A 20383-nucleotide genomic window follows, 5' to 3' on the forward strand; every position below is an offset into this window, starting at 1 on the left:
GTGGAGAAATGCAGTCAAAAAGACACTCACATATCTGGGATGTTATCCATTTGTTCGATTGGACTTGATGTGGTCCCCGTGGGTCGATGGTTGCTGCTGGATCTCCTTTCTAAGTCCCAATGGTGGTTCTTGGTCCGATAATTAGGGAGTCCCGGGTACAAGGTGGTTACCCGATTTGTAATCCAAGGTTGGAGGTAGAGTTTGGGCACTACACCTAACGCGTTTCGCTGGGGGGCTCCCAGCTTTTTCAAAGGTGATTTGAAAAAGCTGGGAGCCCCCCATCGACCCACGGGGACCACATCAAGTCCAATAAGTGGATAACATCCCAGATATGTGAGTGTCTTTTTGACTGCATTTCTCCTCCTCCCATGAATACTGTCCGAGGAGTAAGATAACCATATCCATCTATAGGTAAAAAAAGTGGGGACACTCTTTTCAGAGAAAAAAGGGCCCACCACACAAGTGGAGCCGCCAAGTGCCGCATATGCACAGATTCAACATCCAATTGGCCATTAAGTGCACACTTCATGTAATTTTAACTATAATTTATTCATTTATTAACATTGTATTATTTTATGTATAAAAATTTATGTAATTAAATTCATATTATTTATCAATTGATTGTTGATTTAGTTCCTCAAATAGCGCAGTTTTTCACCATTTTTTTCCTGATTTTCTGAAGAGTGCCCACCAGATAAAGGCCTTAGGCTGGGTACACTCCGGAACATTCTTGTATGATGCGGCATGGTACATCACGCCATCGTACCACTGTACGGTGCTGTTTGCACGGGCAACACTTTACTGTATGATGCCCTTTGGCTGGCAGATCGGCCGGGAACACATCATTATTATGTTATCCCATACTTGTTCTGAGTCACAGACAACTCTGCATACACCTCTAACAAACAGAAGCCTAATCCAAGTATAAATATGTATTCCATCTAGCACTGATTTATCCCCATCTGCTAGAAGCACAGGTTCTCAAATTTGGCCCCCAGGACCCCACACAGATTTTGTTTTCTAGATCACCTGTGGATTTAAAAATGTGACACAGTGAAACACAGTGCATCTGCTGGGGGATCTGTAAAACGTGACCTGGGTGGGGTCCCGATAAAGTATAATTGTGGCATAAAACTGTCTACCTGTAGTTGATGTATGGTGTCTGAGAGACACAGAATAGGTTAATGAAACCTCAGTTATATTTAGCTATTTGAAAGGGAGCTCAGTGAAGTTAACTGGTATATGAGTGAATTGATGCCAGGTGGCTTGAAATGGACAAGTCTGTTCATGATGTAAAAGTCATATACAGTATATTTTATCTGACCTTAGGAGTTATAAATACTCTGGACTTCTCGTAAAATATGTCAACTGTATAGATAAATGTATGTTATATGGTACAGACTATTGTGTGTTAAATTATTTTTTATTTAATCAAGACAGAAGGTATATACAGTATACCATGGCTCTTGGCTTTTTAGTCAGTATTGTGCAATTTTTTGTCATGAGGCTCTGTGTTCACAAAGGAATAAATTGAAAATTAAAATGGAAAATGTCTTAAGAGTCTGCTGAAACAGGTCCTGGGAACCACTGTGGAGCATCTGTTATCATTATTAATGGCAATTACAACGATATCATCATCATAAGAGGTGGATTTTCCACAAGTCACCCTGGGTGCCTGCTTAGCGTCCAGGAAGTTCCAAGGGGACCCATAAAGATATCCTGCCATCTAAAAGATTCCTAGCGGAGCAATGGGCAACTACCTTATGGCGTTATGACACCAAACCAGTATCCCGCCTAGGGCCGCATGAGGACTAAATTCAGCCCTGATCATCCTAGGAGCAAAAGATGCAAATGAAATAGACATCTGCAAGGCAAAGATACCGCAACATATAGACACAAATATGGGACATGCCCAAGAGTCAATTCTCTTACGTGCGTACACCCAGTTGTTGCCCAATAATGCCCATTTGATGGACGGAGGGAAAAAAGCAAGATGGTTCCAGCTCAGAATTGCTTGGGGTTGTGCATGCAAACATTTATAGCTACATTCAAATTTATGTGGACTGCCCACGGTCTCATATACATGTCATGTATAGTATAATGCATTTATTTTGCTTCTTCTGTTTTTTCAGCAACCTATGAGAAACATTGCACATTTTCGCATCATGTACAGTATATCTTAAATGATATGTTCAGTTTGGCATTTAATAGTCTTGCAAGCAGTGTGTTATAACTTATTACTGTACCTCTGTTTGTCCACGTGTCTCACCAGATGCTAAAGCTGAAGAATTGCTGACCATTGTTTTTTCAGTAGTGATAGAACCTGGATAAAATACATGGTCACAATTATGTGTCTGGAAGTTGTCTGATAATATACAGCATGGGTCTTCAACCTATGGCCCTCCAGATGTTGTGAAACATTGCCACATTTTTTTCCTATAAGAGCATGCCAAAACTGTCAGGGCATGCTGGGAAATGTAGTTCCACAACATCTGGAGGGCCACAGGTTGAAGACCTGTGATATACAGTATATAATATAAACAGAGTATGTGCCCTTTTTAGTGTATTAAGCCAAACTGGTCTAATAAGTTACTTGAGTTCTGGACCTTTAAAAATAAAAGGATCAGGTTGCTTTGCAGCGCTGCCAGGTTGAGCATTTCAAACAAAACACAACTTGAGAAACTGCAGAGAAATGGCATGACATCAATTTCTCTACCGCCAACGTCGTCTGTGCAGTCCATATGGGACTTGGCGAAGCTCACAAGAAACGATGCAGCCATTTTTTACTATTATTCTATTAAACTGTTGACTGTTTTGGGGAAATTTACTAAGATGAGAGTTCTGTTTCACATAGGATGTTGCTATGGGCAGAATCTACTTTATTTAGCACCTTCTAGATAGAAGATTGTATCTGATTGGTTACCCATAGCAACATCCCATGTGAAATAGAACTCCCATCTTAGTAAATTTCCCCCTTGGAGTTGACTTCTGTGTGGACAACCATTTAAGAAAATTCCTGTGAGGATGAGCACTTCTAAGCACAGTGGAGGTTATTCTGGTCGGTGCGGTCCGTTCCGAATTCTTTCGGAGCTGACCGAACGCCACGCTGTGCGGACATTGTTAGAACAAACGCCCACAGGTCCTCCGCGTTCGGACGGACTCACTCTCTAAGAAGAGGGTGTGTTTTCGGACTACATCCAAACCGTGCGTGTGCGGTGGCCACACAAAGATTCTGCACGGTCTTACAGCATCAGAACGGACGGGAAGCTGGCCGTACGCACCCATTGCGGGGTATGTCCGCAAAACTCACGACTGTTATCTGAAGTCATACATCTGACACATGACACACTTATGCAATTAGGCAACCTCATAAAAAATGGATTGTTTGTATGTTACCTTTCTTTTTTGGCATGTGCCAAATAACATGCACGAAAATTCATATGTTTTCCACCAATTTAATAAATGTTATTTTTACCCCCAAATGTGTGGTGTTATTGCTGAATGTAAAAGTGATATGTAAAATTATACTATTGGTAGCAATTTCTGACCATTGCTTGCAGTGTAAATGTGGGTAAAATAGCAAACATGCAGTGGTGTTTTAGGTTATCTTTGTGTATTTAGTAATGCTCCATTTAGGCAGCAATGCTTCCAATTGAAGCAATGAAAAGAATGTAATTAATGACTAATGAGTAGAGGAGTGGATTTTATTGTGTTCAGCTGACAGTGTTTCAGGTGCGGGCATACTAATTGGGCAAACAGAATGCCTAGCACATGAACAAGTGGTCTCCGCAAAGTGAAACTTGCTTATGAAGACCGCATATTTCATGCGTGTTGGTTCGTTTGCAGTCGGTGTGCTGTCCGAATGCACGCCTACCAGAGTTAGTGCACTCCCTCGTGTACGCCCATATTTACGCCCAGTTTTTCCCACTTTGAAACCACGCCCTTGTGTAAGTCCGATTAACGCCCAAAAACGCCCATATTTCCCGATTCAATTCGGTGGACATTTCTGTACGGTATTAGTGAGAACGATTACGGAGACCATGCATGGCACATGCGCATAGCGTTGCCTACGCATGCGCAGACGGCTTAAAAGCACACTCCGAAAGAATTCGGAACGGACCGCATCGACCAGAATAAGGCCCAGTATTTGCTTTATTTCTGCTATAGAGCAAATATAACTGAATGATTTGCAAGTCATCTACTAACTAATTGGACTAATTAGTCCATATCACACTCGTAATTGGCTGCATTTGCTCCAATGTTCTTGATTAGGGCCAATTCAGATTCATTCGGTTGGGCCCTAATCCGGCCCCATGTCCGATGGTGTTTGCGCATGAATATGGGTATGCACAAACTCCAGGAGCGAATGGAGCGAGCTGTAGCAGGGAAATGCTCAGCATTTTATGGACATCCCAATGAAAATGCATGACGATGCCCGCATGGGGTGGGCAGCTGATGTAACAAGATGTCAGCGCCCACCACCTTCGATCTGCGGCGGGAATAAAAGTCGGTTTAAACAGCCTTTTATTACCGAAGGGGAGATAAATCATTGGATGGTGCGCGACCATAGAATGATTTGTCTCCCGTTCAGCCACCATGCGAGGGCATATGTTAGGGAACACATCCTGTCGCATGCTACCATGGGGATTTGAGCGGTGGGGGTTTGGTCAGGTGGTGAGCGGGGGGCGGCTTTTACCTGTTCGCTTGGCTGTTCACATGTGCAGCCTAGCAAACAGGTCTGGATCACGCTCTATGTGCACCCCCTTTCCCCCAATCTGCCTCTTCAAACGTAAGAGTCTGCAATGTTACTGACTGTTCATATGTCTATAGTAGTGCATTATAGGTATGCATAATTGTAAAAGATACTCAATTTATGTTCAACTCAACCCTCACTCTGTAGTCTCCCATTGGCAGCGCTGCACATATCACCGGGGAAATGGAGTGCCCATTTTCCTATTGATTTGCACAAGTGGGTTTGAAAAACTGGCAGAAAAATGTTGACTATTTTCCCAGGGACCTGCTCAAGCGTAGGATACAATCTACAAACTTACTTTGTCTCGTCGAGAGGAGGGGGCCCGAACAGACACGGCACACAGACCCACTCCTCTCATAATATGTCACTGGTTGTGGGAAAGTAGCAAAAGCTCTGTGCGATTCTGAATCACTGGTTGGATTTAGTTGCTGTTTCAGAGAAACTGCATCCTTTGACACAGTCAATGACACTGGCACACCCCAACATACCCACCAACTGAAGACCCACCCCCTTTACCACCCAGGAATGTATATTCTAACTCTATGGATATACACACGCAGTGCCGATCTACATCCGCCAACAGTGACCATCGGGGCGTCTGCGTGCAATGTTTAAGATAATCCAGACATTCCTAAGCAACAGGATAGTCACTTACATTGTTCAGTTGGCTTTGAAGTAGACATTCTTGTCTCTATATCATCTGGCTCAGGAGTCTCTGCTAATTTGGCAAAACGTTAAATGTTAATTCGGTTTTCCTATACCATAGAACTTTTAATCTATCATTAACAGCAAAAGCAAGTACTATTTTCAGATGAGTAAGACATTTAAAAGGTCATCAGGAGCAGTATAGAATCCTTCATCAGGCAGGCTGGAGTTTGTGTCAGAATTCCTTATGCAGCATAAGCAGATACAGCAACAAAAGCGATAATGTAAAGGATATGACTCTTACTCAATATATATAATGTATGATCCATGATAAATGGAGCTATTTCCAAGATCGAGTGGGTGATGGTATTAGAGCGTTCAACATAAATTTAAATCTCTGTGCCAGTCATTAATTAACCATGGGTGAAATCAGCATTAAATGCTGTATGATAAGCTGGCCTGGTGAGGAGGCCAAATGCTATGCCTGTTGTAAAGTCTTATTTTTAACACAGAACAATGGGCCTGATTCAGCTTCTGAAAACTGCAAATTCTTTCTCTCGCATGCTGGGGGCTGCCAAGCACAGGGCAAGGCTGCCCATCATGCACAGTCCCTCCCTGTGATGCAATTGCAATCTAACTGCATTACAAAATGTTCGCTCTTCTACAGTAGCCGCCATTTTCCAATTTAAATCGACTGCATGTGATGTTGCCCCCCCCCCCCCCCAAACTGGAAATAGGAACAGTGGGGCAGATGTATTAATCTGCCCCTAACTATTTTAAGATAATGGGTCCCGCTTTTCCTGCATAACATGGAGAAGCGGGCACCCGTAGTGGACAAATGTATTATTTCCCACCTGCCGATTAAAAGAGCCGTTATGCCCAGCATTAATGGCTCTCCTTATTGGCGCCCCCGGAGTCCCTACGCATGCGTGAACCCCAGCTGGCTGTAATGCGCATGTGTGAGATCTCCTTCTAGCGCAAGATCTTGTGTGCACGCCGGAGCCAGCAGCAGGGCAAGCGTTGTCCCTGCAGATTACAGGGGACAGCTGTCCCTAGCACACGTTAGGTGCGCTAGTAATACATCAGGAAAAACGTAATCCCCTCAATTAACCAGTGTTAAGCGCAGAAATGCCCCTGTGCCTGTTGGAGCCAAGCATCAAAAATGTAATGGGCATGGCAACATAATTGTACAAATTCACAGTACACACATAAATGATATCCCACAGTGGTGCCACTTGTTCACAATGTGCTAGGTAGAGCCCTTTAGACAGACATTGCCAGGTAGAACCCCTTAAACACACTGCACCAGAATTACTCACAACGTAATGCCCATTACACATTGTTATGCACCGTAATGCCCATTACATATTATGCCACACACCATAATGCCCATCACACCTTATACCACACACTGATATGCCCATTACACATTATACTGCACACAGTAAGGCCTATTATACATTATACTGCACACCGTAATACCCATTACACATTATGCGGCACACCATAATACCCATTACACATTATGCCGCACACCGTAATGCCCATTACATATTATGCCACACACCGTAATGCCCATTACACCTTATACCACACACTGATATGCCCATTACACATTATACTACACACAGTAAGGCCTATTATACATTATACTCCACACCATAATACCCATTACACATTATGCCGCAGACCGTAATGCCCATTACACATTATGCTGCACACCATAATGCCCATTACAAATTATACCACACCCATAATGCCCATTACACATTATACCACACACATAATGCCCATTACAGATTATGCTGCACACCGTAGTGCCCATTACATATTAGGCCACAACCTGTAATGCCCCTAAAACATTATGCCACACACCATAATGCCCATTACACATTATGCCGCACTATGTAGTGCTCATTACATATTATGCCACACATAATGGGGCTGATTCAGACCTGCACACACAGGTCTGAATTCATCCCTGTCCGATGGTGGGCCTACTGCGCATGCACATTTTCTGTAATGCGCATTTGCAGGGCCAGTCTGCGAGTGCCTTTGGCCCATAGAAATGTTGGAAGTGCCAGGCCGAATGCAGGAATTCCTTTGCCTGCTAGGGGCAGGCACATGATGTTGGTGCCTGCCCCAAAATCTATTAAATCCTCGCAACCGATGAGTGACTCCTGGGACATATGGCTGCTGTGGTGTCTGTGAGCGGTAAGTAACCATCAAATGATTTCTCCTCTGTGCAGGCACTTTCAAATGGATTTGTACTTGTACACATCCATTCGTAGCCCTGCACAGAGGCATGGGCTGCTGACGGGGTGCTATTAACCTGATCACTCATACCTGCTCAATGCTGCTGTCGCTACAGCCAGTGCAGGTGGTGGTGGGGGTGGGGGGGAGTAGCTTCTCAGTGGAAAAAAAGGACACTTTGCTCACTAGACTATTGTCTAGGACAGGGGTGGGCAACCAATCGCAGGCACTGAGCCAAAAAATATATTATGGTAAGACAAAGAGCCAATACCATGCATAAAATAACCAATTTTTAAATGTTTTGTGGCGTAACACATTTATGCTGAATAAAACCACCCTGTGACACCTTAGCTTCAAACTAGAAGCACATTTATGAATCTTATCATTTTTATTTTCAACCAGCAGCCCATTTAATGTATTTATAACACCTTGTGATACATTTATTTTAATCTTAGCAACTCATTTAAGAACTACAAAATGCCAAATGAGACATTACTATATTAATCTTGCAGCATTCAATTGCAGGCTAAACCTACAGCCGAATCAGTCCACACCACTAGTGACTAAAATAACTTACAAGCCCAGGAAAGAAGTTGGTCCAATAGGGTGAGGCACTGGAGATAGCAGCAAAAACACACCACTGAGGAGCGGAAATAATGATTGCCTCTAATATGATCCTCCCTGGCATCTCCTTTTATAATTTCCTATAAGAAGGGGGCTGGGTTTGCCAAGGAGGAAAAGGCAAACCCAGCCCTCCTGTGTCACCAGATTTGCAGTAGTCTAACTGCATATACACAGAGGGGCTTTAGCTGGTGGGAAGAGAACTCAGTGGTGCGTCATTACATGGCGGGGACCAGCTGGAAGAGCTGACAGCTGTGGGTAACAGAGACCTCAGCAGCATGTCAGCTCGGCGGGGGCCGTTGGAAGAGCTGACACCTGCTGTCAGCAGAGAGTTCACCGCCATGTCAGAGTGGAAGGGGAGCTGCATCTCATTAAGAAAACAGTCACATGCAGCTCAAGAGCCACGGTTTGATACCCCTGGTCTTTAATAAAAATATTAAAAAGAAGTTGTCCCAGAAAAAGTCCCTTAAGCTTAAAACTTTAGCCTAATTAGAAAATGTTAAATTTACTGCAATTCTCTGTTCCCTATTCCCCAGCCAATTTTTCATCCAAGTACAAATGATGCTACCCAGTCCCATCCTTCATAATTTTTAGAGCAATAATATGTGATTAATATGTGAGGCATTGTAATAAAGAATCTAGATAGACCACATCTACTGCATTGCCCTGGTCTATAAATAAATCTTAAGATCAACGAAAGCTTGATTGAGAAATAACAGGAATCCAATGTAGGGCCAGCGCTAGGGTGTTCGGCACCCCCTGCAAAATAAATTTGCCCAAACTTCCCATACTTTATAAAGAGAAAGCACATGCCTAAGGCGCACACTGAAAAACTGGTGTATAATGCCCATACTAGCAGTGCGCTTATATCATTCAACACCATTTGGAATGGGGCAAATTCATCCCCGTTCCGATTGTGGGGGGTCTGCGCATGTGCAAGTTTGTATTTATGCATGTGCAGACCCTGGCAACAAACGTCTTCAGTGAGTTACACATTCGCCGGGCCATTCCTTGTGGGGAAGGAGGGGCAGGGGCGGTGGGAATGGGGCTCACCCAAGGGAATGCCCAGTGTTTTATGGGCATCACCATGAAAATGCTGGGAATTCCCACGGGAATGCAGGTGGGCCAATGCCTGCAGGGGGAGGTTGGGTGACGTCCTGTCCGCCCCGTCTTCGACCTAGTGCTCATAAATAAAAGTCACTTCAGATTGACATTTATTTGCAAAGGCAGGAGAAATCATTCGATGGTCGGCGATCATTGAATGATTTCTCCTGCTAGCTGATGCATTTAAGGGGATGTGTAAGTGAACACTTCCTCCCGCGTGATAACGAGGGGATTCAGGGGGGCGGGCATTCGGCAGGGCGGCATTAAGCCACTCGGGAAGCAGTGAACGACTGCTGCTTACCGTGCTTAGTAGACATTTTGGTGCCCTTTACCAGAAAAGCAATTGCTAAGCCCCCAATCCTAATAACTGACATCTTCAGACCTATCCTGTAGCATGACAGTTAGGAGCTGATTGGCTTGTTCAGTATCATATTCTATTTATCACTTCTTCAGGCTTAATACATCTGCCCCACTAAGACTGTTAATAATAATATGTAGAATTATATTTATATACTGCACTTTCTTCTTAGGGGATGAAGGCACTGAACAGATTGTGGGAACAATGGTTTTAATTCATGTTTGTACCCACATGCTTTCACAAGTACCATTTAATAGGCTACGGAATTGCTAATGCTAGCAAGTAAAAATGCCGCCCTGAAAGAAATAGAGATGCCCATCGGAGGGGATTGCAAACTCATGATGCAACTGCATATACATTCGGAACCTATACACATAGGTATACATATGGCAACGCAGAGTGGCCATGGCAAAAGCAATTCTGGCTCCATGTACTGTATCTCTACAAACATGAACACAGCTAAAGGCAGATGCACACCACAAAAACAGCCATGAAACACACTATGTTTGACGCGACTCCCCACTAACTCCCACAAATAGTCTCTACCTGTCAATTACTGTAAGTGCGATCGCAATGTGCCTTGGCAAATGTGGGCAACGCACGAACACACTAGAATGCCAGGACTGTTTTACTGGAATCTACAGATTACACACTATTTTGCATACAGTATGGAAGTACAGGTTGAGTATCCCTTATCCGAAATGCTCGGGACCACAAACATTTTGAATAAGGGATTTTTGGGGGATTTTGGAATATATATATTTTCCCATACTTACCTGGTCCCCTTGTGGTGCCCTGATGGTCCCCCGAGGTCCACGGTGTCCCCATCAGGACAGGATCCTCTGCAGCGGCATCTCTGGTCCCAGGGGTGCATTGTGCGAGTGTGCGGGCGCGCTGGTGACATCATTGGCGCGCCTGCGCATTCATGCAATGCACCCCTGGGTCCTGAGATGCCGCTGAAGAGGATCGCGGAGTCCACCGTGGACATTGGGGGATGAGGTAATTATGATTAAAAAGGGGCGGGGGGGGGGAACAAACAAGAAAACCCCCAAAATATTCTGAAAAAACACGGTTTTCTGAATATTTCAGTTTTTGGAGTACACAGATAAGGGAGACACGACCTGTATTGAGTATTAAATCTGTGTGCAGAATACTATTGTATGTAACATATCCCTTTCTTTATTAAATATGGATGTGGACTGATACTGAAATAGCGGTTTCACCATTTATATAATTGTTTGGCCAGGACACTGTTCTGAGATCTTAGTGAAAGCTACGGCTATAAATTAAGATTTTGCATCCTCGCAGGATATTGGTTCTGCTAGCTGTAAGCATCTGGGATGTAATTATTGAAAGAGCAAATCATCCGCTGGGAGAGAGCCAGACATAAGAAATCTAGATCAAGAAAATATCTTCAGGTTACTTGGGTCAACCGAATAAGCTTTCTGAGTGCAGTTCAACACACGGGAATCGGAGCATAGGTTAAGCCATGTGCCAATGTCAGGAATCAGAAGACGGGCATATCAACATTCCTACACTACCTTACTGAGGTCAGAAACCATTTCACTCATGTTTCTGCAGGCGAAATTCTATCAACTTAAAAAAAAGGGACTATCATTTTATGAGACATTGTAGAAAACTCGCTCTTTTTCTATACTTGGAGATAAGAAGGGAAAGCACTTTGAAGAAAATATGCTTCTCATCAAAAAAATAAAAAAAGAAGCACATCAAAATGTGAATTTGCAAATGCCTTATACGCTATTCGCTATTGAATAATAAAAACAAATAACCCACTTCTTTTAAGGTCTCTTCTCCAAAGGGATTTTCAGCCTGGAGGGTGTGACTGAGAAAACCATTGGAGTAGAAAAGGAAATACATTGATCTGATTGAGCAGTGTGTGATGCTTACAATTTCATATTGTGGTAACTGTACTGTGACCTCTGCCTTTATGGCCTATTGCACACATTGTATAAGGAGGTGGAATCTGATGTGGTACAATATTACGTACTTGGTGTTGCATCCCCAGTGGCGTAAACATCAAAACCGTGCCCCCCCCGCCGAAAATTTCAGGAGTGGGCCCCCCCAGTGTTTCAGAGAACTGTCTGCTGTATGGGGGCGGACATTTTATGATGGTTCATTTCAGCAGAAGCCAGGAGGGGAGCCGGCTGCAGGTCCCTGAGGGACAGCAGAAAGTAAGGCACGGGGCATGGGTGGCGTCGGCGGGGGGGGGGGGGGTGTGTGTGTGTGTGTGTTTGCCATTACAATAGTCCCGCAGACCCCCGGCGCCCACACTTACACAGCGCCCCCCCCACGACCACGGGGTCTGCGGAGCTATTCTTACGCCACTGTGCATCCCATGCAAAAGTACACCAGGGAAAAGACGCCAAAATATACTGAGGCAATACCAATGTCAGACTGGGGCATTAAAGTGCCCACCAGGGAAATGCAGTATTAGGGATCATGCTTGTAAGTGTGCCTATTCTCCAAAAGGGATGTGGCCAGCTGCCATACTGGTTTGCCTAACCATGAGAGAGTGCGTGGGCTAGGCCTCTTGATATACTTACCTACTCTCACAGATGTTGTGGGAGCCTGAAGCTATTTGTGGTAGTCCCTTGGAAGAGTGAGTACTCCTCCAGCATCCTACACGCTTCCTAGGGAAGTGGGCAGGATATGCAGATTTAGGGGGTATTCAATGTCAGGGGAACGGCTGTCGAGCAAGCTCGACAGCCGTGCCCCTGTCCCGTTCTCGCTTTGCTCGACTGGAGCTCGGCAGTTGGGATTCAATGTCCCGGCCGCTGAGCGGCGAGAAGGGGGTGTGGCCGCGAGTTTAGGACGGAAATAGACGAGCTCCGGCTGGGAGCTAGCCTATTTCCGACTTTTCTCGTCAGAACGAGCCCGACAGCTTGTGATGTCGGGCTCGATCTGCGGAGAACCCCTGTTCAATGCTGTCGGGGAAGACAGCATTGAATAGGGCCCTGCAGCCATCTCCCCCATCGGGTGGGCAACCCTCCCGGATTCAGGGGGGACCCCCCCTGCGCCCCGGATCGCGGCATTAAAATGCCGCAATCCTTGGGTCTCAGAGGAGGGGGCGGAGCTGAAATGACATCATTTTAGCCCTGCCCCCTCCACGGAGATCCGTGAATTCGGCAGTTTGCCATCATGGGGGCGGGGCTTGGTGACGTCACACTTAAGCCCCACCCCCTGAGCGGCTGCTGGAACTCTCCTCTCCGGGCTTCTCTCGCAGAGGAGAATTATAAAGTCGGCAACCCTGGTATAATGTGTAATTCAAGTTCACAGTGTGGAACCTGACCCAAGAGGAGGATGGGGTGTCCCCTGTTCCTCTTTGGACCAGTCAAATCCTGGGCAATAGCTACTATTTTGTGTTAGCAGGAAAGAGCAAAAGTCTCTAAAGTGGAGCCCCTGATATAACTCATTGCTCCATTTCTAGAGTAGTATGGCACTAGTTTGAAGAACTACTCAGCCCATTCTGTTGGGGATTCCTCGGGAAGCAGGGACTCCACCACATACTGGCACATGGAGAAACACAATTACCAATATGCAGGATATTAAAATAACCACAGTACATGCAGGCCGACTGATTTTGCCCTTGACTACACTCCCAGTGAACATAATTAGCTTGTCCCTGGCATCTGTCGGTCCCCTTCTCCAGTAGCAGTCCAGGGCTGCGGACAGTTCCCTTCTCCAGTAGAATGCCCAGTTGTTAAAAAAAAAAAAACCCACTAACCTAAATTATCCATACTGAGAAGCACTATACAGTATGTAGCTCTTCTCCTGAAAGTGACGGAACCCACATGAGTTCCATCACTTTTATGGCCTACAGCCAATCAGCGCCTGCTACCCTGGTAACTGTCTGTTTATTGGCTGTGAGTGGCCTGTCTGATTGTTGAAAACCATCAGAAATGCTTTGGCTGGGGTGACCTCTGACTGTGGCATCATAGAAACGCTATCAGCTGTGCTGGCAATTACTAATGGTTACCCTGCCTCCAATTACTTAAAAAAGACCCTTGTGGATGTTTTTTTTTACTGGGACATAATTTGAAAGCTTACTTCTTACAGACACTAGATGGCTCTCTCTGGCCTTTAGGCAACGGCCTCACTGGCCTTTACATTCATGGCAGGGCTGAGTCTAAAATTTTTGTCACCCGGGTCAAGGCAGTAACTTGGTTTGAAATTACACACCAAACAACTTGGATTGGCTCACTAAAAGTAACACAGTAACACCTGCATTCATATTTAGAACTCACTAGGTAACAGTGTAAAGTGTAAGTACATATATTTGCTTAGGATTTACATCTTAATACTAAAGTCAAAGAAACTTTGAAGCACTTTCTAAGCCAGAATTAAGGGGATTTTACATATTTTAAGGTGAATAGGATCTTAAATGCTCTAAAGAACTAGTCAAGTTTCCTTAATTCAATTATAAAGTCAGGAGCAATTTTTTTCCGGTCACTTTAATGAATAAAATCTGAGTTTTAGGTACTTGTGTAATATCATGGCGCCCGTTACATAGTTAGCGTAGCGTCCCTGTCAGAATCAGCGTAGTGTTCCTATGGCCAGCGTAGACAGCGTATCTGTCAGATGCGGCGTAGTGTTCCCGCGTCCAGCGTAGTTAGCGTATCTGTCAGATTCTGCGTAGTGTTCCTGTGGCCAGCGTAGTCAGCGTCCCTGTCCGATTCGGCGTAGTGTTCCCGCGGCCAGCGTATAGGCGTGTACTTTGTTAAGTTGCTTTTTTCTTCTTTATTATTAACTAAAATCCAGTAACCAGTTGACATATGTCGTCATTACTGTCTCAGATGTATGATATGGCAGGTGTGAATGTGTTCCTGAAACACCCCCACTATCCACGCTGCCCCCTGGGGAGAGCTGGCACAGGCACTACGCTGACTATGCTAGGCAGCTGTTGGTAGGCGCGCTACGCTGACTACGCTGACTACGCTAGGTAGCCATTTGGCTACGCTGACAACGTAGCTTAGCCTACGCTGAAAACGTAGCATAGCCGGGCACCGTGATATGACACAAGTACCGATTTTTACTATATATATCCTGTTGGACGAAACATGTTGGGATAACTTCGGTCACCTGCTCCTCACCGCACTGCTCTAAGTTAAGCTGATCTCTATATTATTTTTTTTCTTTTTAAACTGAATACTTATATCTACTCTTTTATTTAAGCACTTTAGTGATCCTTCTTTTAGACAACAGATATTAGTTCACTTATTGTATATTTTCAGTTTGGTCAGTCTGCTGTACTGACAAACACCGTCCTCCCACCTTTTATTGTGCATACAATACATTTTCTGTTTTTTTTTTTAAATAATTTTTGTTCTCTGTGCTAAATAAATTGATTATTTTTATTTATAAATACTGTCCCATGTGTACTTGATACGTGCATACTGGTCGCTATCACAGTCCAAACCAAACCTTTTTTTCCAAAATTACCCTTTGAACGGCACACCACTGTTCCTGGACTGAGCTGACACCCCACATATTCAAAGGGGATTGCACTATATGGGACCTTGGCGCACATCTCACCTAATCTATTCTTTACACATATATATATTTTATATAACAGAATTTGAGCTGCTCTCCAAAAGGATGCCTCTGTCAGTAAGATGCAGAAAGAAAGCCTTAACCGTCCCAATATTCCTATATCCATATGGCATGTACTCATATTTGTTTTCTTGTAATGTAACTACAGGCAGTGCCGAATTTCCTATTAGGCACGTGAGGCACTTGGATGCTTGTGATAGTACTATCAACCTGAAATGTACCAGTAAGGGCAAAATATACACTGTACTGTACCATATTCCATCTTGAATCGAGTGTAAATGGATAGGACATGCAGATACTGCCCCTGTAAACTGTAACCCCCTTGCAATGAGCATGTAACCTCCCCTGTCAACGAGCATGTAACCTCCCCTGTCAATGAGCATGTAACCTCCCCTGTCAATGAGCATGTAACATCCCCTATCAACGAACATGTAATCTCCCTGACAATGAGCAGGTAACTCTCCCCTGGCAATGAGCATGTAACGAACCCCACTGCCAATGAGCATGAAACATCTGGCAAAGAGCATGTAACCCCCTGGCAATGAGCATGTAAAGTCCACTGGCTTCGATCATGTAATCCCCCCTGCCAATGAGCAGGAAACCCCTCCTGGCAATGAGCATGTAGCATCTGGCGAGTATGAAACCCCTCGCAAAGAGCATGTAACTCCTGGGAACAAGCATGTTACTACTGGCAATGAGCATGTATGTAAGCAGCCCTTCAGGGGGCATTATGTATGTAAGTGGCACTGGTCAGGGCATTGTGTGTGAAAGCAGCACTAGTGGGGGCATCAAGGTGTCAGCGACATAACTGTTTGTGGCATAATATGTAATAAGCATTACGGTGTGTCGCATAATAAGTAACAAGCAATACGATGTGTGGTTGAAAATGTAACAGGCATTAAAGTGTGTGTCAGTAAGTGTAATGGGCATTACGGTTTGTGTGACATAATGTGTAAGGGGCATTACCGCAAGAAGAAAAAATCCTGTGGGGCTGGTGTTGAAACTTTCCCTTGCTCCGGGCACCTTGTCACCTAGCTACTCTTCTGAGAACAAATATGAAAAAAATAAAATAAATCAGTTTATTCAATTGTACAAATGTCCAGTTATATCCTGGCTGCTTCTTGTATACCACTATGGAGTTACTCTAGTCAGATCTTTATATTTAATCATTACGCTGCTTGGTACTTCATTCCTCTAACAATAGTATGGATTTGTACTCACCGCTTTTGCTAATGACTGGTGATGTAATGGCCGGTGATATAACATGCCAAGTGTCTTCAGTCTGAGTCTGGGTGTTATTACATTTTCTTACATTCACTGGCTTCTTGGACTGTGAAGTCCGTACCTTGCTGTAAGCAACACCAGAAGAAATATGTAAGCTTTATTCAGTCTGTGCTACTGGATCTGATATAATTATATACCCCTCTCATACTGCTATTCCCCTGTGCCCCTGTGTTTTAATGGATTAAAGGGAGACTGTCCACAATCCATGTAGTGCATACAGTACATATCCTGGCAGGGCTGCCATCAGGGGTAAACTGCCAGGACTTGTGCCCTGACCTGGACAGAAAGGTGTGCCCGCACCTGGCTATTGCCACTCATAACTGGAGAGCCGCATTAGACTGCAAAAAACAAGCCATCAATTGCTCATTGTAATCTCTGTGGCGCTCAACCTACAGTAAATGTGTTATCACAATGTGTGACGTCATATAGGGGCCAGCAAAAGGTAGAAGGATCCTAACTTTAAAATACAAATTGAGAAAGTGTCAATTTGTAAATGACTGCTGTATTATTTTATATCTCACAGAAAAATATTATCTGCATGAAGTATGAGGAAAGATGTACAGTAGCTCTATGGCAGACTGAGGAGCACAGGCCGGGGATGCAGTATATGTAACTCCTTTATACATTACTCCTAGTTGTAGGAAACAAATTGCTTGGAAAAATGTGGAATAGGGCTATGGATCATTGGGTAGACAGCAACTAGGTCGACAAGAATTAGGTCGACACCACTAGGTAGACTTGCATGAAGGTCAACATGACTAAAGGTCAACATGCGGCAAGGTCGACATGACCGAAGGATCGACATGGGTTAGGTCGACAGGTTCATTAGGTCGACATTGGGTTTTTCACTTTTTTTGTCCCTAATGTCGACACAGTCAACATGGACACTTAAACGTAGCACTGCGTCCCCTCGCATGGCTCACTGCGCTCGCTATGCTTCGGGCGTGATGCCTCACTATGCTCGGCACACTATTATATTCTCCCACCACGCCCTAGTGGATGGTAGGGCATGAAATACCGCCTGTCGGCACATGTCGGCTCAAAAAAAAGAAAGGTGAAAAAACCCCTGTCGACCTTTTGACTGTCGACCTTACCCATGTCGACCTAATGACTCTGTCGTTCTAAACCACATCGACATTCAGTCAGGTCAACCTTCCTGCATGTCGACCTTCCTGCATGTCGACCTAATGCTTGTTGACCTAGCGGTGTTGACCTATTGCTTGTCGACCTAATGCTTATAGACCTAGTGACCGTAGCCTGTGGAATAGAACATTTATTACACTAAAGGAGCCAATACACGGTCCGTGTGTATGTCTCCGTTCTGTACTATGCGATGTGCGCTCCCGCGCATCACATAGTACGGTACAAAAAGTATGTTCTGCACATACTTTTTGTACTAGGTACACATCGGATCGGATCGCAGTGCATGCACACTGCATGCACTAGGGATGCGATCCGATCCGATGTGTGCTGTTTCAACACAGAACGGATCCATTAAACGGACCGTTTAACACCAATAAAAACAATGAACATACTGTACCTATTTATTTGTGTTACAGAATCACTTGGTGCAAACACTTTATTGTTACCTGCATGGAAAAAATATACAGACTTATTTCTCATTTATGTTGGTAAATAATGCAATGATGAGAGTATATACACAAACACACACACACATCTTCTGCCATCACCTTCTGTTATATGGCTGTAACATTAGTGAAAGATTCTAGTAAAAACTAATTCACAAAGTATAGTTAATAGTTGGAATCACCTCTCTAAAAGCGTATCCTTGACCATCGCTTGTCCATGGTTATATATATTGTATTTAGAAATGGTCTACCTAGATAGCCATATTTTTAACCCTTTCAGGTCCAATGTCTAGTCAGGCTCAATAGCCCTAGCGCTAGTAGCAGATCTAATGGTGACCCCCTTTAAAATAAGAACATTAACTCCATTCAACAATCAATGTAGACCATTTCTGAATTAAAAAAAAAAAATAATAAATTAATTTAAACATTTAACCAGAGTGTTTGAATTGCAAAAAACAATCTGGACTACAAAGGGTTAATACCTATAGCTCTGTATTATATCCCTAATATAACCTCACTTGACGCATCAGCATTGTCATGGAACTGCTGTTTTGTGGTTCTTGTGCCCTGGCAGAGATTACTCTAGGAAGTTGGAATAATGCGGGTTTGATATATTGTCAATGCATGAACAGTAGATAAGCGGAAACTAGCAAGAAGAACCAAGAACAGGGGTGCAGAGTCTAACACACCGGAGAGATTCACCGGGAACTCCCACAAGGTGCTATGGACTTCTGCAGTGCCCAACGTGCCTACTTGAGTCCTCTTTGTTAGCTCTGATTCTAGGAGTCTTAAAACGCAGGAATGCTGGACCAGAACCGAGAGTGGACTGAAGACTAAAGAAACTCAGAAACTGAGAATTACCAGACAGCTTGAACCAGATGACTGAAGAATACTCGGGCCAGATGGACTGGACTGCATGACTAAAGAATACTAAGAACCGGAGAATTACCAGACAGCTTGAACCAGATGACTGAAGAACTGAAGAATACTCGGGCCAGATGGACTGGACTGCATGACTAAAGAATACTAAGAACCGGAGAATTACCAGACAGCTTGAACCAGATGACTGAAGAACTGAAGAATACTCGGGCCAGATAAACTGGACTGCATGACTAAAGAATACTAAAAACCGGAGAATTACCAGATGACCTGGACTGCTTTACATGAGAACTTAAGAATCACTTTTATACAAAGAATTACCCAAATGCAAGAATTGCACAGAAAAGGAGCTCAGGACTCTTGAACAGAGACTGGCTATGAAAAGCGTTGCTCTGGCATCTGGAAATCCTGGGATGAACCCTTATAAACCCCTAAGAATGAGAACTGATCTCTGATTGGGCAACTCACAGTCACCTAAATGGACTTTCATTGCAGTGCCCATGGACTTCTGTCAGTAGAAACCACTGCTGCTAGACTACTGAGGCTCTGGGAGCTGCTGGCAGCGGGATAGGAATGCCAACCGGATGGACAGAATCTTCAAGCCGGAAGGATTGCCGCCCCATCCAGATGAGTAAGCATATTTACTACAGTATATCAGGGTTGCCTACCCTGCCGGAATGAGCGGGAGGGTCCCAGAAATCGGGTCCCCCTCCCAGCCCCCCAGAAAGGAGGGTAACCCTCCCACATTTCCCTCCATCACTCGCAAACCCCCACCCAGCGGGGTGGTCCGCCGGGTCAAATGACGCAATCACTGCATTTTAGCTCTGCCACCCACAGTGCAATGCCTGAAATACCAGCATTGCACTGCGGGGGCGTGGCTAAAATGACGCGTTTGCTCTAGACATGCCCCGAATAGGCCAGCCCGTCCATGGCTTTGCCCCCAAACCGACCCCTTCTCCTCCTGGCGATGGCCCCGCCCCCTGCTTTAGTGAGCTGGCTGCCCTTTACCGGAGAGGGCAGCATAAAAGTCGGCAACTATGCAGTATATTTGCAGGATACCCCCTGAAAGCCGTTTTAAGAATCCCCTGGATTTTAGAAGGATGTACTGCAGCAGTTATCTACGATATCTGCAACAGTCCCCACATTTCCATTTGCAAAGCAGACTCCATAGGTTTCTGAGGGAGTTTCTTGTCATTCAGATTTACCAAGAGCTTGGCTCCAGCCGCTAATGTGCCATGGCAACCAATCAGCTGCTACAGTATTAACTGTTATCTCAAAACTGATTGGTTGACATCTGCAACTTCCCCATAGGCTCACTCTTTTCAC

At 44.5% G+C, this 20383-nt stretch overlaps 1 protein-coding gene across 3 annotated transcripts in view; it reads right to left on the reverse strand.

The window, feature by feature from the left end:
- The window catches only part of ERICH6B (glutamate rich 6B), a 122998-nt gene that overhangs the window by 77109 nt on the left and 25506 nt on the right, over nt 1–20383 (reverse strand). For all 3 annotated transcript variants that reach the window (XM_083168966.1, XM_083168965.1, XM_083168967.1), the window contains exons 3-6: nt 18130–18178; nt 16527–16654; nt 5409–5471; nt 2247–2323 (exon numbers count right to left, since the gene is read on the reverse strand). In XM_083168966.1, coding sequence (XP_083025092.1) covers nt 2247–2323; nt 5409–5471; nt 16527–16654; nt 18130–18178 — 317 coding nt within the window. The remainder of the gene's footprint in view (nt 1–2246; nt 2324–5408; nt 5472–16526; nt 16655–18129; nt 18179–20383) is intronic.

The sequence above is a fragment of the Crinia signifera genome, chromosome 2 (genome assembly GCF_055691185.1).
Source record: "Crinia signifera chromosome 2, ASM5569118v1, whole genome shotgun sequence".
Lineage (NCBI taxonomy): Eukaryota > Metazoa > Chordata > Amphibia > Anura > Myobatrachidae > Crinia > Crinia signifera.